Here is a 27,857-nt window from a genome sequence, read left to right on the forward strand (position 1 = left end):
GGTGTCCATTGTGACATTTAACAACCATATAAATTAGTTTTTGATGGCACTATCCAATGCCATTATAAAGCCATTGGTTTGGATAGTTTAAGTGCCCCATAACCCACAAAGCCATGCTAGGTGTTTATGACATTCTTCTTTCATCCAAACACAGTCAGAGTTGTATTAAATAAATAATATAGGTAAGGTCTTTCCAGCTTATAATGGCATAGGATAGTGCTTCAGTTTTAAACGCTCAGTGTGATCAGAAGTCACGCGGAAGCGTGGTTCAAAAGGAGAGACGTCAATTGCGTGACCACTCACCGTCATCTGCCTTGATTAAAACCTTTTGTAGCGTGCAGCAGGGTTACGTGAATGTCTGAGCTGCACACCCGACAGATCAAACAATATTGCGCACCAAACCACAGAATTAACATTACGATGGGCTCCAGTGTTAAAGGTCCCGTTTTTCCTGATCCCATTTTTCAAACTTTAGTTCATTTGTAATGTTGCAGTTAGAGCATAAATAATACCTGCAAAATTATAAAGCTCAATGCCAAACTATATATTTTCTCTAATTTCCTATTCAAAGCCTACAGCAAACGGCCAGTTTGGACTACAGCCCTCTACTTCCTGGTTGAATGACATCAAAATAAGAGTTTCTGGCTAAATTCCGCCCACAGGAATATGTCAGTCGCCAGCTAAGCTCAAACGGCTCTGTTTAAGCTAAGCTGCTATCGAAACACAACACTATAAAAGCTACACAATCAGAACTCATTACGTATTTCTGAAGGATGGACTTCATAGAACAAGGAAGACATCCGCCCGTTTTTAGGACAGTGAAAACAGCGCTATAGAAATAAGTAAATTGTATGAAAAATACTTCGTCTTTTTACACATGAAACATGAACATAGGTAATATAGCGCACTGTGAACACAATCATAGCTTCAAAAACACTGAAAAAAACGTGACCTTTAAGAGGCACTTTACTTCCTATTGTCCTCAAAATAATCACATCCTAATGACAAAAGTGTGCCCAGGCTTGGATCACTCATGTACAGTGTGAGTGCATGCTGAAGGGGGAGAAGGGAGGGGGGTCAATCACGCTGGGTTTGGTTACCTCTAATGTGAGTGTGTCCTAAGTAAAATATAGGTTAATTTTCATTTTGGGGTGGACTATTCCTTTAATGGTGTATAAAGTCCACCATTCATTCACACGTATTGGTTTAAAAGAGCACAATTTATCCTTTAACTCAGAAGAGATACTTTTATGTCTGCACGTTAACTCTTTCACCGCCAGCGTTTTTAAAAAAAGTTGCCAGCCAGCGCCAGCGTTTTTCATGATTTTCACCAAAGTTTAATGCCTTCCAGAAAATGTTCTCCTTTAAATAAATAAACATACAATATACCAAATGAAAGAACAGACCCTCTGCTTTCAAACAAAAAAAAACGTTTCATCCTACCTTTAGTGGTTCTTTTGCAATCAGCTTTTGAATATGGGTAGGTTTTTGCAAAAACACCATATTTTAAGCAAAAAGCAAAAATAATTCCATATTTGTGACGGACTTTTCATAGAGATTCCATTCAGAACGATCTTTAAAACAGACACGGACATGCAGCAGCTTGCCATAGGGCAATACTTCCGGTTTTAAAAAGTTGCGGAAGGGCGCCACCTGGTGGATAATAGCGGTATTGCGGAAAGACGGAAAATCTCGTCATTGGCGGGGAAGCGTTTTCTCTTAATTGACGAGATATCTCGTCAATGGCGGGGAAAGAGTTAATATGCTTTTGGACTGATATTTTCTAGTTCTGTTTTAAAAGTTGTAGTGCATATTTTTAGCTTTGTGTATGCTTAAAAATATTTTGAACATGAAACAGAATCATTTTTGTAGTTGTACAGAGATGTGAATAATCATCATGTGTATGTCAGGTAAATGTCTTTGAGTCATTTTTTTCTGCAGGAAACCACTTGGATCATTAAGTAAATTGCTGCCTTGACGTTTGGTTAACTCTTGGATACTTGATTTATGAATGCAAGTGTCATAAAGCACAACCCAGAGATTTTTTTATGCATGGACGTTGTCACTTAGTGCCTATGATAGAGATTCTCCAAATCATGAATCAGACATATTTGGATCAGCTCAAAATCTTTCATTATATCGTCAGAAGTACAAAGTAACAAAAAAAATCCCTTCCAGCTATAAAAATATGTGTTGGCCTCATTCTGGATATGCTATTCAAATGGGAGTGAATGAGGAACTGCAAAATCAAATTTTGTTCATTTTTAGAGATTCCATAAAAAAGTCTTAAATAGTACTTAAAACTGAAGAAAATTGCTAGCAAACTTTTTCTAAGTAAATATTTCACATGCATTTTTACAGTGAGTGTACATCACTGTTATGAACCTTTTATTTCCCTCTAGTTTAAGGTGTAGGGATTTAGGGTAGAACTTAATTTCTTGTCAGGGTATTGTTCCAGGACCAACATTGAAATTTGGTACTAGGGCTGCATGATTAATCAAAAAAAGATTCCAGGCTGCATATGTCATCAAGCCTGGTTTATTTAAGATAGTTGAGCATTACATTCACAAGTCATAAACGTACTAAAACAATTTATGATTAACTAACAATAATACTCAACTTTATAATTGTTAATATTCCGAATAATACTTGATGAGGTATACAGTTTAGAAATGCCACCTCTGGAGGCTGCAGCCTTCAGATTAACTTCTTACACCCTGAAGCTATTTTGGGGATTTTCGCCTGGATTTGGCCTACCCAATTTCAAAAGCATCCCATACCCACATGCAGAGGTTTACATACAAAAGTTTGGTATCATTTTACAGGTAACCCTTTGAAATTACATAAAACACTGTTAAAAGTGCTCAACATGGTTGTATGTGATATCAGTCCTCTAATAAACACAAAAATAAATAGGCGCTTTTTGATGTTTTTTTCTAAAGTTTTTATTTGAAAGTATATAACTCTGGCCCTGGGTATCTCAGGTCCCTGCAGACAGTTTTGTTTGATTCCAGCAATTGTCAGCTTACAGAGGAAAAAGGAATTTTTTCTCTATCATAGTATATGCAAAAGTTATTTTACTCCAACTGATGGGAGGAATAATACGCTTATGGTGTACAATTTCTGCCAAAAAACATTTGAAGTGTCCCCATAACCACATACAGTGGAATAAATGCAATTTCTTTATATCATTTTAAAGAAAACCCTTTGAAGTTACATAAAAAGCTGCTGTTTGTGACAAATATTGTTATTTATGTTGTTTTTCATATGATGAAACACCAAATTGTCTTTTTTTATGTTGTAAACACTGTCTTTGATAGTGTATAACTCTGGTTCTGTGTGCTCTAGCAGACTGCAGACAGTTCTGGTTGTTACCAGCAGCAGACAGTAAACACCCAAAAAAAAGAATGAACTCTTTAGCATGTCGCATTCAAAAGTTATTCTTATTTTACTAAAGGGTGTGAAAATACATTTTTCATATAAATATTATTTTTTTGTTTTGCACATATAATAAATAGCAAGGGATTATATATGCACACTACCAAAGAAAATGCTGTGAATGGACTCATTTTTTAGAGTAGGACCTAAAATAAAAGATGGTGTATCATTTGTGGCTATATGTGCTATCTGAGGCAGTTCACACTCAAGTTTCACATATGTTTACAAAAGACCATTTTTTACCTTATTATTCATTCGATGATTGTTGGACATGTGTTGATATTAGAACAAAAATAACGCTGTAGCCTTATTCCTGAGAGTGAGAGCTTTCATTTGATATAAGACTTGCCCATGTTTGTCATTTTTGAAAAATATGAAATATGTAAATATTAAATGATATAATAAAATATTGGGGGGGTGATAGTGTAAATTAAGTGTAAATAACTTTCTTACAGTAAAAGATGTGTCAAAGTGATGCATATCTGCAGAAAGTAGAGACTCTAGGCTTTCAAACAGTATCTCATATGTGTTACTGGGGTCCATGACGGAGCATCAAAGATTAAAAGAATATTTTATATTAAGTCAAAATACGAAATTCTGGACCCGGGACAGGGTCCTCAGGGTTGAAGAGGTTTTAAGAAACGGCCACTGTATCACCGCTACAAGTTGCCCATCAGAAAGGGTTTTTAGCACATACATTGTAACATGCTTCTCCCTGATTCCTCAATGTTGATCGTTTAGTGTTTTAAAGGTTCAGATTTTTAAAGTTGGCCAGTTTGAGTGTATAAAAGCACATGTCAGGTGCTATATATTCTCTTTTTATTTATTTATGTCAACATTGTTTATGTTTAACAGCTAACACATTTTAAATTACTCATCTTAAAGGTTCTAAAATAAGCAAAAGAGCCTTTAAGACACTTCATTATAACTGAAAGTCCTGTGTAGCACATTTTTACTTTTAAATGTTTTTGTTGAAAAAAATAAGAGTTGTGTGAGAGAATCGTGATCTCATTTCCCATGGAGATAAATCATGATTCACATTTTAGCAAGAATCATGCATCCCTATTTGGTACCCAAACATGCGTTACTCAAAGCGAAATCAGAAGATGTGATATTTTGATTCAGCTTTTTGTCAATGTCAATTTTTTTGTGCGTTTTCATAAGAACGAAGTAGAGTACTCGCTACAGTATTCATTTCAAGTCTTGTCTGGTATAACCTGTGCAGACCCGGCACAGATATTTCCCTTGGGAACAGTCACACGAAGTAATTTACTGCAACCTTGTACCTGATTCTGCAGGGTGATGTAGAAGTCAACAGAGAATTGGAGCCTAATGATCTGAATCCCACATTTATGTAAAGACACAATTAACAGGAACTACTGCCAGCTATTGGGCTACCAATGAGCCTATCAAAAGATTACCTGCTTGTTCAGCCTTAACTTGCACATACACTTGCATTCATAACAGTCAGTAAAACAAATGTACACTGAAAAAAAACTGCAGTTTTTGTATATTTTTAAACTAATCTAATTAAAGACACAGATTGATGTAGCAGGTAGCAACATATAAAAATACTGGTTCATTCCTGGTTAAAGGATTTTCAATTTCTTCATATTGTTTGTAGGTCTTTGCTTTTACAGCTAATGGCATGTGTATTGCAGCACATTAGGGCTGGGAGATGTAACTGTACTGTAATATTTCGATATCTTGGCGACCAACTACTATTGTGTCTTTTATTAAAATACCACATGTAAATGCTGCTAGAGGTGATGAAAGAGATTGGTTGTGCTATCACCCTTTGTCCTCTTTCACACCTTGTAAATTGTAGCGTTTTTTTATTTATTTTGTTTTGTATCCACTTTCTGAAAACCAAACCATACCCATATTACAGATTTTTCATTATTTTGGAACTAATTTATCATCCGCTAGCGTCTCTTTCCTCACCTGTGTTGGTTGTTGTTGCCATTTTAATAATGATGAGTTTTTGCACTGTTCTGATGGTGTAGTGGTAGCGCAGATTGATACTTTTTCGCAACCTTGAGTGACCAAGAGACATTCTTGCCTAGTTGTTCCACCCCCAAGCCAACGGGTCATCATTGATATCAGTTGCCTCCTCTTGCAAATAACGCACTGATGCTGCATTCACGTGCTATGGAAAGATGGTATTTTCAATTTGTGAACTGGTATTTACCAGTGTGTTGTGTTTAAGTGCTTTTGTTGTTGTACTGTATCACATGAGTAAATTGCCTGATCGCTCATTACTAGGAGGCTCCTATTGACTGCTAGCTAGCATCTGCCATAACCATGCCATACCATAACAGTATTTTAAAAAGTAACAATGACACAATGACACAAAAAAAAGTACGAGTTGTCAATGACACAACATTGTATAGGCTACAAAATCTATGCGCTAATAGTAGCAAAAAAAGTTTAGTAGTGTACAATGCTTATATACGACTCTTCATTTGCTCTCCGCCATTTTGAAATGGTCAAAGGTTCTCTCATCTCGGCAACTCGGGCGTCAAAATATTCTGTGGGTTGCCCAGTGGAAAATACCACATGAGGGGGTGTTTGTGTGCATTTTCCATGTCGGTTTTTGGTATTTACCATAATTACCATAACACGTGAAGGCGGAATAACTCTAAAGGGGATCGCACACCGGCCGCACAGCTCAGCGCCGTTCTTAAAAAATCGAACACATTGTTTTCTATAAGTATACACACACCGGCGCCGCCAGGTGGCGCCTGTCCGCGCCGCCCAGCTTTGACTCAGGAAGGCGCCACACAGCGCCACTCACATAGTTTAACATAAATAACATCATATTTGTCCCAAATCATTAACGATTAACATTGGCTGCTAATGTATATTTTGCATTTTGAAGTAGATTCTATCTGACGAAGCTTGCGCAATTTAATGTGCACTTCCGGTTTACGATACCTCCAAGTTGTCCTAGACGCGAGGCTGGATGCACGGCTGGTGTGTGACCCCCTTAAGTCTTCCGGCCATTTACGTTAACCCGAACTTGACGACATCTTGATGGGTGAGATTGTACTTTATATTTTTCTTAGTTTGTGACATGCACAGTGAGTTGTGCGATGGTTATGACAGTAAAACTTACTATAGTATACGTATTGTATATAGTTTATATTATTCAGTATAACGTCCAGCCTTACAGCACATATTGAACATTTTTAAATCTGCAGAACTACCTTTGACATTGACATGGAGTGGTATTAGAGACATTTTTCCTTTCATGAACTGGGGCCAAAAGTACCTTAACCATCCTCAGTCAGTCATGTTGTGTTCTATTACCTCCATTACACTTATCCTGTGCAGACGGCACAATGGCACAACCTGGCGTTGCCTGTGTTGGAGAATGAACAGGCTAAAGGGGTTACAATGTCGTGAGAGCAATGGTTGGCCATCACTCTAACACAGCTGAAACAGCAAGCGCTGGAGCCAAGTGCTGAAACCATACACCCCTGCATCTCTCATTTAGCTACTTTTCTCTTGTTATTACTTCATCTTTTGATCTGATTTATTGCAGATCCTTTGCTCTTTTTCACCTTTTGCAGTTCACTTTATTCTGCAGTTTTACCAGCCACTGTCTCCGTCTCGCTCTCGGGGCGCCACGGTTCTATGGCAGTACAGCTGCGTTTCTTGTCTAAAGCCATCTGCACGCATTGTCTCCTTTGCTCTTGCAGCTCAGTATGGCCGATCTCCGCCATGTTTTAATGGGAGATTGCTGCCTGGCCTCTTCTCATCACAGAGATGCAGGCAGCAGTATGGAGAGCTGGGAAATGTTCCAGAGAGGGAGGAGGGACCGGGGGAAAAAATCCCCTTTCTCCTTTCAGTGTGACACACTTTGTGTGTGAGTGTTTACTCATGTGAGCAGGCGGCATGCTTGTGTCAGATGGAGCTCTGAAAGCAATCGCGCACTCAGAACAACAACGGCTGAACAACCAATCAGATTTGTGCACGGGCGATTTGTTTATAAAAGTGTTTAAAATATTGCATCATGTTATTGTTTAGTTACGTTTACACACTGTGGATTTAATTGATTTACTTAAACGTCTGTTTTTCTTTGGTTTTCCCCCTTCTTATCCCTTACACGTGAACAATTATGCATCACGACTTGCCTTAGGTGAGGATTTTGTGAATCTCAACCACTATGTGTTTTCTCCAGGGATTAAAGTCAATGTTTATATTATTCAAATTCTACATAAGCAAACACTCGTGCTGTCCATCCTGAGGGCAGATGTTTGCTTTAGCTTTTTTCATCTTCGACTCTTATAGTCTTCATCAAATCCTTAAAGCAGTTAAAGATGAAAACAGTGATCATTAAGATTTTTCACTTATGTAAGGAATAATTGACGACGGAATGTGGATTTATTTTTAATGCACACCCAAGGTTCACATATTTTTTTATAATTTAAAGGACTGGAGTCAATTTTTAAATAGTAAACTTTTTAAAATGTTTAAACTTATTTTGATCTTCAACTTTAGACATTTTTCCCTTTCTTGGAACAAAAAGTATCATTTATATTATTTGTTAACAAAGTGAACAAGTCCTATATACCTGCATTGTCACAAAATTAAACAAAATAACTGGGGTCTAATTTATAAAACTGTGTAGGATCCCTACTAAAATTGTACTTGTGCCTGAAGGCCCAAAATGGTGTTATTTATAAATCGCAGATCACCTGCAACTGTGCAACGTGAATCACCCTGATATGCCGCATTTTTTAAACCATAAATAATCAATGCAACGAGCACCTCATGAATGCTGATCCTTATATAAGTGCAATTGTTTGTTTGTAGCTGGTATGCGACCCGCCAATAAATCCATGCTATTGACGTTATCCTCCAGCAGTGATATGATATCAAGCAACAGTACGCACGGGGGTCACCGCAAAATATATATGTTTACAGAAATTAGAGTCATACACCTTGCCAAATTCACAGAATGAATTTGTGGTATCCTCCACCCCAGGTAAAATATCAAGACGAAAATGTAATAGGGGGACACATGTTTCTTCATGCCTGTTTTGTTGTGAACACCATTATAGTTAGGACTTATAACGTATAAGTAGGCTAACGATTGTGCGAGAGCTTAATGACTATATTTCCAGGCTTTGACATTTGACGATAAATGCTCTGTATTTAGGAAACTATTTTGTTATTATTATTGCAGTTATCTAATGGTAGGGTATTCGACGCTATTTTGTATTCCATGCATTCAGGCCATCTTCACCTCCTGCACTCCTGTAGTGGACAGTGTGATGGTGAGACGGTGGTAATTAAATATTTTGAATTAATCTTGATTTAAATCATATCTTCAAACATATCCACGTTTATAGGTGAGACCCCTGGATTACTTTGTGGTTCATTGCTATTAGGGATGCACCGATGCAATACTTGGGATTGGTACCATGCAGGGCTGATCTGGACCTTTTTGCTGGATCAGGTATCGGACTAAAACATAACAAAAGCTCACTTATATTAAATAAAACTTGTATTAACAAATGTTCTCTTGTATCTGTTATTGTCCTGTTAATCATCACACTTATACTGTTATCATGTGATATCCCCTCTCCCCGATGCACACCACAGCTCACACTCATCTTTTAGCCGCGTCACCTGACTTTATAACGCCACACCTCGCCCTGTATGAAGCAGATGCGCATCTGTTGTCCAAAACCAATGGTGGTGTAAAAGCGTAGTTGTCAATGATATTCATAGGTTTTTTGTATTTATCTGTTTACAGTAAGGTTTGTAAGCTATTGTCATGTAGTACAGAAACATTGAAACAATTAATACATGCAAAATTAGTTGGAAAGTCTAATTTATGAGTGAGAAATGATCCCTACTTTCCCTCCTGTTAGTGAAAATTGCTAAAAAAGGTCAAGAGAAAACTTTTAGACACACATGTTTACTGTTTATGTTCTTGATTAATAAGTCACAGGGCCAAATTTGATTAACCAGGCAGAAACACTGTTTGTACAAGGGATAGTTCACCTGAAGATGAACTTTTGTTCTTATTTAATAGCCCTCATGGCATTATACACATTTACTTGTTTGTAAAACTGATAATACTAATGAATACTAATGGAAAACACCACCGTTTTTCAATATTTTACTATGTTTTTACCTCAGCTTTTTTTCAATGCGTGCACTTTAAATCTTTGTAAAGCGCCTCCTGTACAGCCCTATTCATTCCTATGGCTCAAACAGGGATGAATTTAGATGCCACCAACAATTCCATGTTTTGTATTTAAAGTTACATGAAGAGTTACACGAGTAAGTATGGTGGCACAAAATAAAACTTTTGTTTGGAGCCATAGGAATGAATGGGGCTAGGCTAAATGTTAACACATTTAAGAAGCGCTGTACAAAGATTAAAAGTGCTTGCATTAAAAAAAGACAGATATGTATTAATTCATCTAAACTGAGGTAAGAACATAGTAAAATATAGAAAAACGGTGGTGTTTTCCTTTTTAAGGAATGATTTTCTTATAAATTAGGGACTCGGACTGTCATATCGCTTTTTAAGCTGAAGCTAGAGCCGCTGCTCGGCCAGAGGGAGGCACTCACTTAAATCCGGCTCATGTTTCCACCAAAAAGAGAGTTGTACCCTTTACATCACCAACAGTGTGACTGGAATCACTTGTTGTCTCTTGCAGAAGTTACACAACACACAGCAAACATGGTGTCATACGCAGTAAATGCCCAGTCACTGATGGCTTTTTAAAATTGTGCTTTTTACTGTAGTTTGAGCTTTGCCTGCTGATGTCACAGGTTTTTTTATTTAAGACCAGCAAGTTTTGAGGGGTGTTTTTTTTTTTCAGGAATAGCGCCGTCTTGTTTTAAAATTGTTCATTGAATTTAGTACCAGCCCCAGTCACTACCATTCTGTTTAGCATTTCCTTTTGAGCATTCGGTGACATCACAGAATTCTTGCATTTTGGGTGAACTGTGTCTTTAAACCACACCACACATCAGTTCTGATCTTCTCAAATTATTCTAAAATTTAGGTTAAGATTTAGATCTGTATGAGATGTGATGAAAGCCTGATGTTTCAAGACCCATGTGACATTTGGGTTGCTGCAAATTTAGCAGAAACACTCGCTGAGGCAGCCAGAGGAAGATGACAGAATAAGAAAGGAAGACAGAGGGGCCGATATCATAAAATCTGCGGTGGAGGAAGGGTTATCACAGTTCCTGTGAGACATGAACAGGTGTGACTGTGTGTGTGTTTCGAAGTGTAAAAGCTATAGGATGAGAACAAGGGGTGTGTGTGTGGTGGAGGGTGTTGTGGGGGTGCATTAGGTTAAGGAGGTTCTGCCCGTCCCACCTGTAGTCTGTCAGCTGTTGGCTGTTGAAACGTCAGCTGTTTCTAAAAAGTGTGTATGTGAGGGAGAGACTGATCTCCTACAAGTGTAGCCTTGAGTAGGAAGAAAAGGGGAGCTAAGGATGGTTTATGTTGGTTTGTGTGTGGGCCGCTCTGACCATATTAAATACCTTTTGAGATTTTGTTTATTTAACACCAGAGGCCCATCGCTACTCGCCCCCCACAGCAACAGTTGCTTGGGCTTGAGGAACCTGCCATCCAATCAAAATCGTTGCACAGAGGGGACGTCACCTCTCACTGACAGCTGAGGACTTTTTGTCTTGCGCATTAATGGCCCGGATGTTTAGATCCTATGTCCTTGGTTGGTCTATGATCAGCACATGCAGAATTCAGAGTCTATGTTGTAAGGAGACAAGGTGCTCTCGCCAAAGCTAGACCTAAATGACCCGATTTGTTTATAGTAACATTTACTTTTCTTAAACAAGGTTTAGCATAGTTTTAGAAGCCTTTGGTATGTAACTTTTAGGGATGTCCCGATTCGATATTCTGGATCAGTATTGGGGCCGATCCAGGATTTCTGGCTGAATCAGATATTGGATCCAGGACCGATCCAATTCTGATAAGGTGCATTACCCGTGATTGTACTGACAAGCTATTAAAAGCACAACGTATTGTAAAAACACCATAAATGTTTTTATGCACTATATTCAAAGTCTTCTTAAAGGTCCCGTTCTTTCTGTGTTTTTGAAACTTTGTTTAGGTTTACAGTGCGCAATATAACGTGTTCATTTTTGACATGTAAAAAATGCAGTATTTTTCACAATTTATCTGTATACCACTGCTTTCAGTTTCTTAAAAACGGGCTGATGTCTTCTTTGTTCTATGAAGTCCCTCCTTCAGAAATACGTAACAAGTTCTGATTGTGTAGTTTGTTTAGTGTGTTGTTATTCGACAGCAGTTTAGCTTAGCAGAGCCGTTTGAGATTAGCTGGCGACTGACGTATTCCTGTGGGTGGAGTTTAGTCGAAAACTCTAAAATTGACATCATTCAACTGGGAAATAGAGGGTTGTAGTCCAAACCGGGCTGTTCGCTGTAGACTTTGAAAGGGGAATTCTGTTAAAAAAAAATAACTACACTAACTAAAGTTTGAAAAATGGGATCAGGAACAATGTGACCTTTAATACACCCGATAGCTTCATGTGAAGGAACAAACGCACATTTAAAGATATTTCAATTCACGGAAACTCACAGCTGGGTTAATTTACTCGCAACTGGGTTAATACACTGGTGAAGCAGAGGGATGAAATGTGTTATTCACACACGCGCACACTCACGATAACTGTAAGCTATTTTGAAGATCTGATCTGAAGGTTTAAAGTCATAAAGTTCGATCAAGTGCAAAATTCCCAAAATAACCATATACACACTAACACTTTTTTACTATGACAGTTTTATGCAATTAAGGAAAATATATTTAGCATTCTTATCTGATCAATGTACCTATTATATGTTCTCCTAAACACTGCCTATATGTTCTTGTAAGTCATTTTAAATTGATTGGTTTTTACATTTAAAATGATACTAGATGTAGCAGAAAGCACTATACACATTTAACATTTTAAATGTGTGTGCGTGCAATTTTAAATTGTTGAAGAAAATTCCAGTAGTATCAGATCAGCAGGTGTGGGTATCGGCTGCAGGGTTTCCCGCAGAAAATGTTTTAGTTAAGGTGGTAGGGTTGGGCGGGGCTGAGGGCGTGGCAATCAAATGGGCGGGGCATTTGCGTCATAATGAAAATTAAAATATTTTAATAAAATAAATAAATCAAATATTTCTTTTTAAAACACTCAAAACTTAATTTTGAAGAAACTATGACAAAAAATGAGAACATACTAGATTATTAATGAATTAAATGTTTTTACCTCTAACAGGAATAGCCGCGGTAATGAAGTGAAACTAAAGGGTTAATAAACACAAACTAAAGCAGATGTTGTAGAACGATGATAGATAGTGCAAAAATGGTAAAAACAGATTATTTCCCACTATTAATTACATTATCTTAAAGGAGTGTAACTACTGTAAAATGTAAATAATGGACATAAATAAAGTGAGCAAGAGCGCTCAACAATTATATCTAATCAACAGGCACGTGAATCCCTAGCAGGTTGCTCAAACAACAAAATCACCAGCTAACTTACTTTAAAATTGCAAGAACTGTAGACTTATACAATAACAGGCTTGAATAAACCCAAAACATAAGTCTACTTACAGTTCTCACGGACACGTGTTTTATCAACTGGCTATCCTCCAGACATGACGGAGCACGTCTTATCTAATTTCGGCCGTGTGGTGCGCGTGCACGCTCGCGGTGTGTAGCGCGTCTGCGCTATTCTATGAGATGTTTTATCAACTGGCTAGTTATCCTCCAGACAGTGACGGTCCGGACCAAGTCTTTCTCATTTCGGTCCTGTGGTGCGCGTCCCCGCTCGCGGTTTGATGCGAGTACGCTCAATTCTCCGAGATGCACTTGACGGCCTTTTGTGCAGCAATTTTTTTTTGGACGGTTTAGTTAAGGTGGTAGGGTTTCCAAGCTTAGGCGGGCCGCCTAAACTGAAATATGCTGCTTGAAACCCTGGGCTGATACTCAGAATTCTGATATCAGATCGGGAAAAAAAATTGTATCGGATATCCCTAGTTGTGGGGTTAAAGCCCATTGAACACGCATACTAATTTATAGCTTAAATGCACTGTAACTCACTTTGGATAAAAGCGTGTGTCAACTGCATAAATAATTAAAGGTAAATAATTCTTATAAAAATCAAGCTTAGGATTTGAAGAGTGTCGTGTGTTATTCGTGACTCTGAGGATATGACTTCAGATGGTGGCATGTCTATTCAAGTGGCAGCTGAAGAGGCTTAGGCTTAGACAAACAGGTTGTGTTGTCTGTTAGGACTCATCTAGCTCTTCTTGACCCTTAGCCTTTAGCTGTGACAGTCAGTCTAGGCGGAAAAATACCATGTTTCTCTGAATTACAGACTGTTGAGATGACAAAACGGAACATTAGGAAGCAAGTTCGTTTTTTGACTTTCTGCTCATTTCTTGTATGAACGTCAACACATCTGTTACTGGTAAGGGAACCCTTTTATGACATTGCTTTTCTCAGAAAAGGGATATGAAAAGTTGTAATGATCAACTAATATTGTGCTTCCACTGTCAATTTATTTTTTGCCTACACATTTTAAATCCCCCAATTTAACCCTCTTATTTTTTTGCTAATACTGTTTTTGATTCATTTGAAGATCCACAAAGAGGAAACGTTCTTCAGTCATATCCTCTGTTGTGTAAAATGTTTATTCGTATACTAAGACGGGTCTAAAACCTTTTTGTGAGCAAGGGCTACCACAATGGATAAAACAATCTGGAGGGCTACTTTTTGAAATAGTCTACTCAAAAGTCAAAACTTTTTTGTTTTGCTTGTTGATTTTATTTGATTTTACTTGTTGATGTGTTTTAGTATTGTTTAAAATGTTAACATACATTAACTAAGCCAAGCTAATATAAAAAATATGTAATAAATAAATATTACAATTGAGACCGTAGGCACCATGTTGGAGATCCCTGTACTAAGACATAAAAAATTTGTTTACATTGGAGTCTTAAACATAAGAGAGTTAAGTTAAAGAATGCATTGTGTTTTTAATGTAAAACGTGTCTTCAATTTTATTTTTTCAAAACCGTGTTAAATATTTTTTTTACTGTCTTCATCTTTTCTGGAGCACATTATGAGAAATATTGCACTCCTCTCCATTGGCTTTGAGTCATGTGCCCAACAAAGACACTTTCAGCAGAGCTGTGACCACTTTAAACATTGAATATGCAAAGGTATGTGTTTAATGTGTGTGGTTGTGATGGCCTACATAACCTGAATATGTGGTTACAGTCTTGTTGTTTGTGTGGTTACATTCTTGATCTTCTTTAAGAAAGAGTAAAGGAAACAGGATTTCAGTAGACAAATGACCAGTCAATGTTGTTTGTTGTTTTAGCAATTGTGTCCTCTAGATTTTGGTCCGTGTGTGTTATGTTTAAGATGTTTGTATGTTTTTTCTCGCTCCTGGCAGATTTCCTGCGTGATATAGCATAGGGGGGTTGGACCCCCAGCCTCTCCTCCCCTAACCACTAGATTTACCCATATAAGTTATTCTTTGCAAGAACCATGCATCATGTCTCCAGACCTCCCTGCTTAACCCACAGCAATCTGGATGCCAGAACGTGATATGTGCGCAAAATGTCCCTCCCATTAGAAACTTATTGACATTGCTGTATTACAGACCCATGGCTTGTGCGTTCCCACACCCCCCAAAAGCCCTTCAGAGTTTTTGATGTCAGGAAAGGGCAAAGCTTGAGACTTGTTCCTGTGGAAGTGATTATTCTTTTGAAAATACAACAAAATAAGATGGAAATTTGAGAATAAGAGATTATTGCTACACTCAAAAGTCTTTCATCTCCATATGTAGAGATGCACACAGGTTTTTGGGAAAGATCTGGCGTAGGCAGTGCGTGAAGAGCATACCATACAGAAGCATCGGGCCCAAAAAGTCAAATTTCCTACAGCTGTGACAGCAAAGCCATCACATGAGTGTGTTGGAACAAAAGGTGTGTGGGCAGCTGCCATTACATTTAACACACACATGTACAGGATAGAGAACAGAGGATCTGACATACTGACAAGCGTCTCGATCTTGACACCCATCCACCCTCTCAATTACTTCCAAAGACACTGATGGATTGAAGGCAGTTGCTAAAGGCATATTAGGGCAAAGGGTGAGGGGGGTCTGAGAGGAGGGCTGGGGGTTTGAGCACGGCATTAGAGGCTCATAGCTGATCTGCTCTCCGCTTTTAGTCAAGCTCAGTTCATGGGGCGAGCTGGACGGTAACCTGCTTGGATTTTACTTGATTGGGTCACTGTAAGGAAACTTTGGATACACAAAATCACATCACCTAAACATCGCATGAGAGGCTTTTTGTTCCTCTTAGGTTATAAACGGTAAGATAACAAATTCTAAGTTGTTTTATTCAATGTATGTTTTCAAGGTAATATTCATGTTACATACTGCTTAATGACGACAACAACACTTTATGATTTGTATCTTGATAATTCTTAAACTTTACACATTTTGATACTTTATTTTTAGTTTCTCAACCCTTGAAGTAACACTTACACAAATATACAGTTATAGCCCCAAAATCATTTTACTAGTTTGTTTTCAGATTTGTTTGTTCGGTAAACGTCATGAAGGGATCAGGTTGACAAGAACAATATGTTGCCTTGAGGGTATTTCCGAGCGTTGAAGAGTGGTGTTATGTGACAGGACCATGTGCTGTACTGCATGACAGCTTCACTTCACACACAGCGCAGTACATCTCTATCTGCTCCTCTCGATCTCTTCTGGGGGCTTTTCTTTCTTTTGCTGTCATTGTATGCTTTGTTTTAAGGGGTTCGGATGTACTTCTTACTGTTTGAATGTAAATGTAGTTTTTTTACTGTCTTGGCCGTTTCCTCCTAATAACACATTTTGTGTTTAGAAAGTCAGTGTAGATAGTGATAGTGTTTTCCCTTTTTCATTAGCTAAAATCTTATTTATCCATGTAAATATTTATCCAGATCCATGTAATTAATGTAGCATTCAAGTCTTCAGATCTAAAGTCAATAACTAATTGAAAATATTGGGTTTTTGATTGAATCAATGGTATTAGTTAAGTCAATGGTACATTGGTCTGTAGATCTGAGGGAAGCTGTTAAATCCGTCTTCTGTTCTTTAAACCTGAGGGAAGTGGTAGTGTTGTAGTCAAGACCACCTAAACCGAGACCAAGTCATGACCAAGACAGGCCGAGACAAGACCAAGACTTTAAAGGGTCGAGACCAAGTCAAGACCAAGACAGGCCGAGACCAAGTCAAGACCAAGACCAGTGCAAGTCACTGCGTTAAAACACTTACGATAAAACGTGGAACATGCATATGATTAGGCACCACTTGTCTGTGTGTGTGTTTGTGTGTGTGTGTGTGTGTGTGTGTGCGTGTGCGTGTGCGTGCCATCAGAGAAGTTGATAAAATAATCAAAGGCATTGTAGATATGTGGGAATTTATCTTTGTCTATAAACAAATAAATGTGAACAAACACTAAAGAGCTAAAAATCTACTTTAACATTTATTCTGAACTGTCTCTACATGGCTTGCCATCCACTTAACACAGTGCAGGTGTTTTTAGTAATAAAATAAGAAAAATTGTCATTGGGAGAAACTTAAAGGAACAGTATGTAAGAAATGTATATCAATGAATCATAAAATGGTCCTGAAATGTCACTAGACATTAAGAAATCATTTTCATTTCAAATACTTAAATCACTGACAACAGTGGTCTGGCCAGGATATTGTCATTTAAAAAGTGGAGTTGCAGCCCTCAACTGATGTTTATGTTGTCATTTTGTGTATTGGCCACCAGTTTTGTGATTGCAGTACCAGTTTTAGCCACAAGTTTTGTGATTGCAGTACCAGTTTTGGCCAAAATCCTACATACTGTTCCTTTAAACAATGCCAACATATATGCAAACCTAAATAAACTGCATAAAATTTATGATAAAAAAATAAATTCATGATGTGCCATCAGTTGTGGTCTTGACTGGTCTTGAAATAAAATTCTGCGTCCTCTTTGTCTGAGACCGAGACGAGACCGAGTAAAAATGCAGTCGATTCCAAGACGAGACCAAGAACTTTAAAAAGTGGTCTTGAGACCGGTTTAGTGGACAAAAAATAGGATTTGAGATTTGGTTTAAAGTAATATTGTTTGTACAATGCTTTTTGGGGAAAAAAATGCTTCAGTATTAACAGGACAGCAAGACTTTTTGTGTATGTGTTCAAATGCAGTCATCGAATTAAGAGTATTTTGGTCACTTAACACATTTTACCCAGTTTGTAAAATGTTAATGCATCAGGCCTCATAAGTAAACTTAACTCCACCCAAATGGTTCGCATCATTATATAAAAGTTTACAAAAATGTCTAGAACTTGAATTATGTTACTATCTGACATTAGTGTTGTCATAGGCATGCAATTTTTTTGCAAATAGCATGGGAAAATAGCTTTACATTTTTTTTTCTTCGGAAGACACATTATAAAAATATTTTTTTCTTCATATATAAATACATTTGATTATTCGATCAAGATTCATGTAGTGATCAGGTGTTAATAAACCCAAAGCGTTTTGGTTGCTTGGTTAGCTCTGTCCTTTTATCGACCTTGTCTATAAAAAATGATTTGTCTTCCTTGTTATGGCTTTTCTACACAGATTACGATTTGATACATCACTGAACCAACCAGCTTGTCTTTTGTTTGGTTAAAAAATATGTTGTTTTGTTATGTAACCAACACCCATTGACAAAACATGGAACACTGATGACGAACCTCTCGCGGACACACCCTCCTTTTCACCTGACATGTGATGTCAATTTCGTTGCGCCACAGGGGAAGGTGTGTTCGTCCGGAGAACCTTTAGTGTCAGTGTGGTCTGATCTGGGTCGTAGGGAGTGAGCTGGGTAAGAGTCAAGGATTCAGCTGCCCCTAGAACACCATGTTAGCCTGTAGTGTTGGTATTTGCAGACTCATGCACTAAAGTGTTTCATAGCAGGATGCGCTCTGGTCTGTTTGGTCACGTGATGCTGTTGTAAACTTACAAGTCTGACCACATTGTCCACGCTGATGCTGAAAAGATAAACTGGTGTAAACAACAGCCTACAACACTGCGCACACCAGACAAAAGTCACTTCTGGTCCTTGACTGCTTTGTTTGTCAAACAAGTTATTAATGACATAAATACTAGATGATTCGTATAGTCTACACACCAAAAAGTGAATTAACCTTGTTTGGGTTAAAGTGGTAACCCTAACATTGTAGTTTGATTGCAGAAGGGATGATACTGACGGTAGCGGCGTGTTTCACAAGCTGAAGTCCACGGATCCATTACACCCCTCCCCCTAAAATGCTGTCCTAGCAGTGCAGTACCCACCACCCTCCCCCACTTTAGGGATTGGATTACACTTGTGGTTTGGCAGACATTTCGCCACCTTGCTCCCTGCTTTTGGAAGAAGTCCAGTGACGGCACTCAACAGCTCTAGCGTATCAACAGTATATGCTGCGTATTGAACAAACTGCTGTGTTGAAAAACAGAAATCGTAGTGCGCTGCGGTCAGCAGCCGAGTAGCCATATTGGACAGGGTGAGTTCCTGCGCGTGGGGAGTTTGAGTCAACAGGCTGGAAATATCCTGCAGTTGGTGCTGGCAGTACAACCCCAAGGTTGGAGTAAATCGCTGGAGAGTCTCACAGGGCTCGACGAGCACAATTTTTGCCCTAGTTTAGCCACTGCTCATGTTTTAAATCGCACAGCTTTAAAACAAGCCAAAAGCATTAGGGTGTCTCCTCAAAACACCTTTTCCCTGCTGTCAGGGCTTTGTAGTGCCGTGTTGGACCAGCCAAGCTTGTTTTTATTTGTCTTGTTTGTGACTGAGTCACATCTTGTTTACTCGATAAGCTTGTGCGGATTTCCTTTCACTTTGTTGTGGAAATGGGTTAAAAATCAACAGCATTTACTCATGTTTTACCTGGATGGATTTCTGAGTATAAATCATATTCAGTGAGAAACCAATGTAAGACTTAATTTGATCCATTGGGAATCGGTTGGATGAAAAGTGGTCTCTGTATGACAGGTGGTTGCAAGGGAGGAGTTAAAAAACAAGGGAGCTCTTTAATGTCAGCCAAACATAAATTGTGAATAGCAACCATCGGCTCAATCCACCGCTCACCCCTTCCTTTCGAAACACATAGAGAAGCTACGGTAGCTGCCACATAACATGGTGTCGAAACACGCTCTGTAGAGCTGTTTGTCTGTTTAGGGTTACTCTAGAAACATGGCAACTTTAATGTAAGTGGACCTGCGGTGTATGTAGATTAAACAGCTCACTCTAAAGTATTAAAAACAAATCAGTTCATTATGTAAGGTCTTTATACACCACTAATAATGTAGTTATGTATATTATATTGCATTTCTCTCAATGGATCCTCAAAAAAATTACACACTGCACCTTTAAAGGCAGTATGCCTTTTGGTCAACTTTCATATCCATTATACTTTTCATTTAATCATAATATACCTTGTTGAAGTTGCTGACCAGCACTTTGCTGCTTCACTTGCAAGTGGTGACACCTCTGGTGTTAGGTTGCTTTTTGTCACACCAAAATACTTAAATACGTGAATGGTTGACATAAAACTGCTTTTTGTCCCGGGTGGTGACCTCCTGCTTTGAGCTGGGAAGGTGATGGATTTCTCAGCATAGCTTTGGCCCCAATCCAGAATGGCACAGTCCCTTATCTCTGAGCCTCAGGCCACTCTGCCTCTAGTTAAAGGTTGGGATAACAAAACTGGACTCTCTCACACACACCCCGCAGAACAGATATGCTTTCACATACATGCGCAGAATGCCATATGCCCACACATGGATGAGGGCAATGTGAGCGTATCCCATAGGAACTCTGGTACTTCAGAGTCCTGACTTAAAGTGCTGCGTCCTGACTGTGTGGGTCCGAGTTGCTTAAAGGCAGATGTTACAAAAAAGTAGAACGAAAAAAACAAGAGAATTATTCAATATTGTCAGAGGTCACTAACATTTTATTGTTCACCAGCTTTTAATTAGCAGTGTGAGTCATGTGAAAGTTTATTTGTGTGTTTGCAGACCGGTGTAAATATGTTTTGCTTGTGCTGCACGCTTGAGCATGGTTCCGCAGGATTTCCTTTGTGGCATGAGCAAAGCCGCAACTCAAAATTATAGCACCTTTTACCCCATTTGTAAGTGACAGCTGCGTTTCAAAACAGCTCACCTTTGTGCACTGAGGGCAAGGAGAATGTCTTCTGCTGACACGTGTGTGACACAGATGTATGTAAGCTTGTGATTTTGGCTTTTTCTGCCTTTTAAATGTAAGCACAAATGTATACTTTAGAAGTTTTGTTTTGTTGTTTCGTTAATAAATAGGTTAAGCGCATGGTTTGTATTTAATGATATTTCAGAGGAACATAATCATCAGTCAAAGATCAGTCATGAAAGACAGAGTCATTAAATATTGTCTGAATATATATGTGTGCTTTTATGTATGTCCTAGCATTATGGTGGTAAGCTCGGTTTATCTTTTTTACAGATTTATAGATTTACTTTAGTTAAACAATCTTTAAACATCTGCGTTCCCTGTTTTTAATAAACTTGAACAGTGTCTTAAGCGCTCTGTGTTCGCAAAGAAGTGCATTTTAAGGACACTTTCCATGTCCCTGGTGAAGCGACTGAGATCAGAGATGGGAATTGGCCTCTCTTACCGCTCACAGGGTGAAAGGTCACACTCTGACTCTCATCGCAGATAAAGAAGCCTTTTCATGTGTTGGCCCCTTAGACCAAAACACACGAACGCTGCATTGCTTTGAACTCATGCCTGCGTTTCTATCGGCCAGTTACGGAAACCTTTCCTGTCGACACATCCTCTCCAATAGGAGAGCACATAGATTCATATGCACGCACACACAGCTTCACATTTTGGTGTGAAAGAATCTTTTTTATCTTTAAATGCCAGAAGAAATAAATGAATACGGTGGAGATTATTTTTTTTGTTTTGTTAATAAATAGTCTCTGCAGTTGACCAAAGGTTTCATGAGTTTCACTAAAGTAGATTCAGGTTTCGTGTAGTTAAGCACAAGCGTCAGAATTGCTCTGAAACTAAAGATCTTTTAACCATGAAGATCAGTCATTATGCCCTCATGTGTAAAGGCTTTTGTTTCTTGAATTAAATCTACGCGGAGCTTGTCTTGAAAGAACTAAAGAATACCTGATGCAACAAAAAAGATATTATTTCACCTGCGACTGCTGCATGTGTGTTTACTTTAGCAGGTTTTGTTCGGCAGGAACAAAGCTGAAAAGCCTTTTTAGTTGTGAGGATGTGACGAGTGGTGTGCGATAATGGCAAAACAATTCAATGCCGATTATATCTGTGGTTTTGTTGATAACTAAGACAGCCAAAAGTTTGCATCCTTTAAAAATTCTTACAACATGCAGGTAGGATTAATTTCAATAGGTTAAGGGTTAATGTTGATGTTACTAATGAAAATAAAAGACTTAAAACATATTCAAGGTCTTTATTATTTAAAACAGAAGTATTCACGTAAAAACATTACAAAACACTGCTCTACCAGTAACCCATGCAGCATACAAAGAATCTAAAATATGACATAAGTCAGCAAATGTAAACTTCTGTCAACTGCAGCACAAGAAGTGAAGCACGGCGTCACATAATGGCGTATCGCTTTAAAATAACAAGTTCCTCTATTATACAACACTTTTTCTTTCTTGCTTGCTTTCTTGCTTTCCGTTCGTTCGTTCTTGCTTTCTTTTCCTTTCTTTTTCTTTCTTTTTTGCTTTCTAGGCTTTCCTGAATAGTAGGACTTGGACTGTTTTGGGGGTGTGTTTGCATTCAATCTGGATGTATATATAGAACGCTGTTTTAAGACCTTGGTTGTTTTTCATTCGAAGGCTGTGATAATAATAGCATGTTTTAAAATTATCCTGCCCCACATGACAGCTTGCCGGCAATAAATTCATTCATGCAGATTTTCATTCAAATGCTCTATTCTGTTTTTTGTTTAAAACACTTAATAACCACATATAAAACATAAAATTTTCAGTGTAGATTTTGATAGGATGAGCTGTTGCAGTTATAATAATGAATTGGGATTACCAGGTGAAATAATTACTGTGCTCATTTTTAATAAAGGAAACAAGATATTCATTCACATTCATGTATGAAATGTATTATTATTATAATAGCGTTTCAGCGACAACAACATACATAAAACCTTTTGTGGTCCAAACTTGTCTTCCGGTAGACATCCGCATAGAATCAATATACGCGTGCACGTGAGACAGAGGGAAGCGCAGCTGCTTATGATGCTGGATTTATTTCAGATGCTATGAGTCCAAGACACGCGCATTAAGTTCATGTGCATTAATGTGCGTGTAAGAAGGAATCCTCTCTCTACAAGCTCTCGCGTTAAGTGAAGCCCACAAACCCCCATGCGAGTTGTGCAATGTGCATGTTAATGTTAAACTATAATAATAATAATAATAATAAATAATGGCATATCATTTTTGTCTTAAAAAAAATATGTAAAAATCGAGAATCGGATCGAATTGTGGCCTTAGAATTGAAAATGTAATCGAATCGAGGATTTGGAGAATCGTGACATTTCTAACACTGACTGAGCTAACGTTACTATGTAAAATTAATATAAACAATGTTAGATGCTTAAATTCTTGTCTGTCTACCAAACTTCTCTTTCTACAGTGGTACAAAACTGTATGCTTGCCGTCTCCCCTCGTTTTTAGGAAACTTTTTTATACAGAGGTTAGTTTAGCCCTTAGCCGGACCGATAAACAAACACAGACCGGAAGTTAGCTTCTGGTCAGGCGTGTAAGTGTGACAACGTGCATGCGTCCGATGAAACCATTTATAAAACCAATATGGTTTTGCAGGACGATGGTAACTTTAACAGGTGCTTCCTCTGCAGATGAAGACACCCTGCCAGCGATATCATTGTTAGGGGGTTGTCAATGTGAACACACAATCGGGCTCCTGAGCTGTCAGACTGCAGAATCTGGTTCTGTTTCTGTACGCAGCTTCTTTATTAGCTCCTCTAAGCCAGTAAAAACCACAAAATATGTTCGTACTCCAAACAATGGTTATTCTCTTCATCATTTACTTATCTCTGTGTTTTTCCATATACCCACATTATTTTGTAGAACAGAAAATGTAGGTTTGGAGTGACTTGTGTGCGTGACTGCTGCATGACAGAACATTTATTTTTGGGTTTAATACACCTCAAGCACTGCAGGCTAGAAATGAACCTTTTTATTGACTTAAAATGAGGATGAGGGATAGATTGTGGGAGTATTTGACAGGCTCACCGATAATTGCTTCATAACAGTAATTTAATTCTTTATTTAATCCTATTTAAGATTTGATGTTCCTATTAAATGACTGAAGCAGGTGGAGGTAAATGTGATTGAAATTCTGTCGCTGCAATCTGCCGTCACATCAGTTTTGGTTCTGAGTTCTGTCTCTTTTTTTTCTTTTACAGACTTCATCACCAGACCATCATCATCATCATCACCAGATTTTTTGGGGGGTGTTTGGATAGCAGAGCAGACACCTGTTGGATGATTTGCACCCTGAGCAGACCATGATCTGACGGCCCTACCAGGAGGCCATAGTCTGTCTTTCTTTCCTTCCTCCTTTCTTTCATCAGTGGAGGAAGACGGGTGTGCCCAGCTGCCTTAGACAGGTGGCATAAGGAGAGAGAGAGAGACTCTCTCACACACACACATCTTCATACACTAAGGCGACTAGTCGCTGTTTGTGGTCCTGTCAGTCTAAATTTTGATCAAACCACACCCCCAACCCTGCCCCCACCCCTGCTCGGCCAATCACAGCAGCAATGGGGAGAAAAAAGATTCAGATTCAGCGAATTACAGATGAGCGCAACAGACAGGTGAGTACACAGGCAGTCTTGTTAGTTAAAATTGGTTTCCAATGCATATTGGTAAATCATTTATTTTTTAAGCTTTTTAAATCTAAATCTTGCTAAACATGGACCAGAGAGGCTTGGATAGTGTAAGTTAATTTTCCTGTAATTGGTTATGAGTCTTAACGTCTGTAATCTAGGCAGTGTAAAGCAAAAAATAATTGAAACCATGCATCTTCATTGCATTAAAGTGTTTCTTTTACAACATTTCAGCTTTAACCAATGCTGTGATGCTGTAAAAATGCACATTTCTGTCGTCACCAAAATGAAACACTCCATCTTTGACCAAGTGATTGCCACATCTAAGAGATGTGGGTAAATGACTCCATGGTTAATTTGATCTCTCCTCAGATCACCCCATACTATAAATGTGCCAATCGGCAAAACAATTTTAGCTGTTTGTAGTCTTTTCATCCATGTTTAAGACATTATGGAACCAAATGAGGGCCGTGTGAAATGTTTTTGTGGACACAGCAGCGGTCTGAAGTTGTGCTGATAGGTGTACTCACTTTTTAAATTGACCAGGTGTTCATACTTAGCCTTAGCTTGCCGTGCTGTATCAGCGCTTTCTTTTTCTCTCTCAGGTGTGCCTGACTAACCATATTTCGAACAAAGTTACAAAAAGTATATTGTGTAGTTTGTCTGACCTAGATTTGGTCTAATCCTGCACCAAAAATCACAAAAAAATCCTGCAAAAAATATGCATAATTTCCATTTGAGCGATCTGACTTGGCGCATCGTGTCTATTTGATTCTATTTTGACAAACGTGTTTCAAGTATTAAAGGATTAGTTCACCCCAAAAATGAAATTTTTGATTATCTATTCACCTCCATTTCATCCATGATGTTTGTTGTTCTTTCTTAAATTATATCCTGACTCCTTCTTTTGTTTTAGTGATCAACTTTTCAGCTTTTAAAATGCATCTATCCATCATTAAAATAATCCATTTATAACCAGTGTTGTGGGTTACACAATACAAGTGACGTGTGCATTACGTAATAATATTACTTTTCTGTAGTAACAAGTAACGCATTACTTTATACAGTGTACAAATTAATATTTGAGTTACTTTTATAAAAAAGTAATGTTAGTTACTTTTCAGTTCGATAAAAAAATTATGTACTTAATTAAACTGAACGTAGTCACGTAGAATACTGCACTCTATGCGTGTGCGCCTGAACGGGAACAGAAATGAAGATTGCAGGCCAGAGCTTGACATTTTTGTGATGAAATATGCAATTTCTAAATGCAGAACTTCTTAATCATAAAAAACACCTGCAAGGCCTTAAAGAGATCAAGCCTCAGCCAAGAAAAAGTAACCCAAAAGTAACTTTAAAGTAATGTAAGTATTACTTTCCATAAAGTAACTAAGTAAAGCAATTAAAACTTTTTTGGGGAGTAACTTAATGCATTACTTTTAAAAATAACTTACCCCAACACAGTGGATTAATAAATGTCTCAAGCGTAATTACAGATTTGTGATATTTTGAGCTTTTAGCGATAGTTACGACATGTAATATAAACAGACAATAACAGCTATAGATTGAAATATGGCGGCATGTGAAATCGCATTGATTTGCATGTCGTCATATGAGTTGTGACCAAGGGGCTCTATCGTGAAGCCAACATGGAAGTGATTTAAACTGCAATTCATTGACTGGCCGCTAGAGGCGCCACAATGGAGTCAGTCGCATAGACCCTCCATGATAAAATGGCCAACTTTACTTTACAGCAGAAATAAATGTTTACAGCCTGGTACAAAAAAAGGGTTTTTGGTCTTTAGCCAATTTTGCCTTTCATGACAACTGGGAGGGAGGTGATTGTTTTTTTTAAAACTCATCGTTTAAATTATATCAAGCCTTAAAGTTCGGCATAATTAAGGGCGTGCATAACCTACGGGTGACTGCACAGACATTACATCCATATTTTTTACAGTCTATGGATGTAACGACATGAGACACACAAGAACCAATGAAAAACAATGCAAAGTTTTTATTTTGAGGGTGAGCTAATCAGCATTGTGAAAAGGGAATGCAAATGGCAGAAGAAAGAACGAGCTCAAAATGTGCCTTCAATTACAAAACTCGCAGAGCAGATGCACAGATAGAAGAGGTGTGAAAGAACAGACAAATCCAGAACCACCAAAGAGAGATGACAGCAGGTGAGAGAGTGCGGCCGAGTCCGTGTATGCAGTAAAGGTCAGTAGGTAAGCATCGGGACCTGAGGTTAATTGGATTGAGAGAGAGGAATGGAGAGAAGTCAGGTCGCTGCATCTACCTCCTCTCAACATTCTTCACCGTAATAAAGTTGTCCTCCTGTTGCCATTGGTTACCTGTCCTTTCTATTTTTGATGGCAATTATGTTGCCTGTGTTTATCCTGGTGTGGAGCATATGGGAACATCAGCTCACTTATTGTTGAGGTGGAGAATATTCTTTCACCTAATGGATAAGGGCTTTCATATGGAGCGATGCAGTCGTTGTCCACTAAGGTTAAAGAGTCTTGGGTTTTAAAAGAAAAGTTTTTTGCTGTGTGTGAACGAGGACTGTCTTCAGACTGCATTTGTGGTAGCAGAGAGCATAAGGATGACGAAAAGCCATGTTGTTTACAGAAGAAAAGTGCCAATAGAAAAGTTTGAGAAGCAGAATCGGCTTTCAGTTGATCTCAGGTCAGGTTGAATGCTGTGCAATGATTTATACAATTATATATAATTAAAGAAGATAGAAGATGAATAGGAGTCTCTTGAATAGGACTATACTTGTGTTTCATTTCAGCTGCATTTACTTTTAATAAATTCTTGTTTAAAGATAATAGCCAGTAGAGTTTAGTTAACTAACATAGTCGGTTGCAGGTGGTATTATGGGAAAAGGGCATACTTGATCATTTTTGGCCTCCAAAACCATAATTTTTATCTCAAATCACTCTGTTTCTCTTATCCAAACTCATCTTTCTTTCTCTTCACAGGTGACCTTCACCAAACGGAAGTTTGGTTTGATGAAGAAAGCCTATGAGCTGAGTGTGTTGTGTGACTGCGAGATTGCCCTCATTATTTTCAATCACTCAAACAAGCTCTTCCAGTATGCCAGCACTGACATGGACAAAGTGCTGCTCAAATACACCGAGTACAATGAGCCTCACGAAAGCAGGACCAATGCCGACATCATTGAGGTAACACAAGACATGCCAACTCACAACAATTCACAAGACAACAAATGTGGGGAGTGAATTTTGTTTTGTTTGGTGGTTTTGCTGCTTTGTTTGGTTGGTTTTTTTTCTACTTCCTTCCTTTTGTGAACCTAATTTGGTTATGAAAAGGTCTAGTGGCATAGCAAATGGTATAATGATGATAATACCATTGTACTTTTAATATGATAATCCTTTACCATGGTATATATCATGGTGTTT

The 27,857-nt window shown here is 38.2% G+C and overlaps 1 protein-coding gene across 15 annotated transcripts in view; it reads left to right on the forward strand.

Moving 5' to 3' along the window:
- Nucleotides 1-27,857, forward strand: part of mef2d (myocyte enhancer factor 2d) — a 61,145-nt gene that overhangs the window by 5,638 nt on the left and 27,650 nt on the right. For 14 of the 15 annotated variants that reach the window (XM_065245457.2, XM_065245448.2, XM_065245446.2 and 11 more), the window contains exons 2-3: nucleotides 24,010-24,420; nucleotides 27,417-27,620. In XM_065245457.2, coding sequence (XP_065101529.1) covers nucleotides 24,367-24,420; nucleotides 27,417-27,620 — 258 coding nt within the window. In that variant the 5' untranslated portion in view covers nucleotides 24,010-24,366. Of the gene's footprint in view, nucleotides 1-15,654; nucleotides 15,834-24,009; nucleotides 24,421-27,416; nucleotides 27,621-27,857 lie in introns of those variants that run through there. The other variant, XM_065245447.2, reaches the window with a different exon arrangement.

This window comes from Paramisgurnus dabryanus, chromosome 13, assembly GCF_030506205.2.
Source record: "Paramisgurnus dabryanus chromosome 13, PD_genome_1.1, whole genome shotgun sequence".
Lineage (NCBI taxonomy): Eukaryota > Metazoa > Chordata > Actinopteri > Cypriniformes > Cobitidae > Paramisgurnus > Paramisgurnus dabryanus.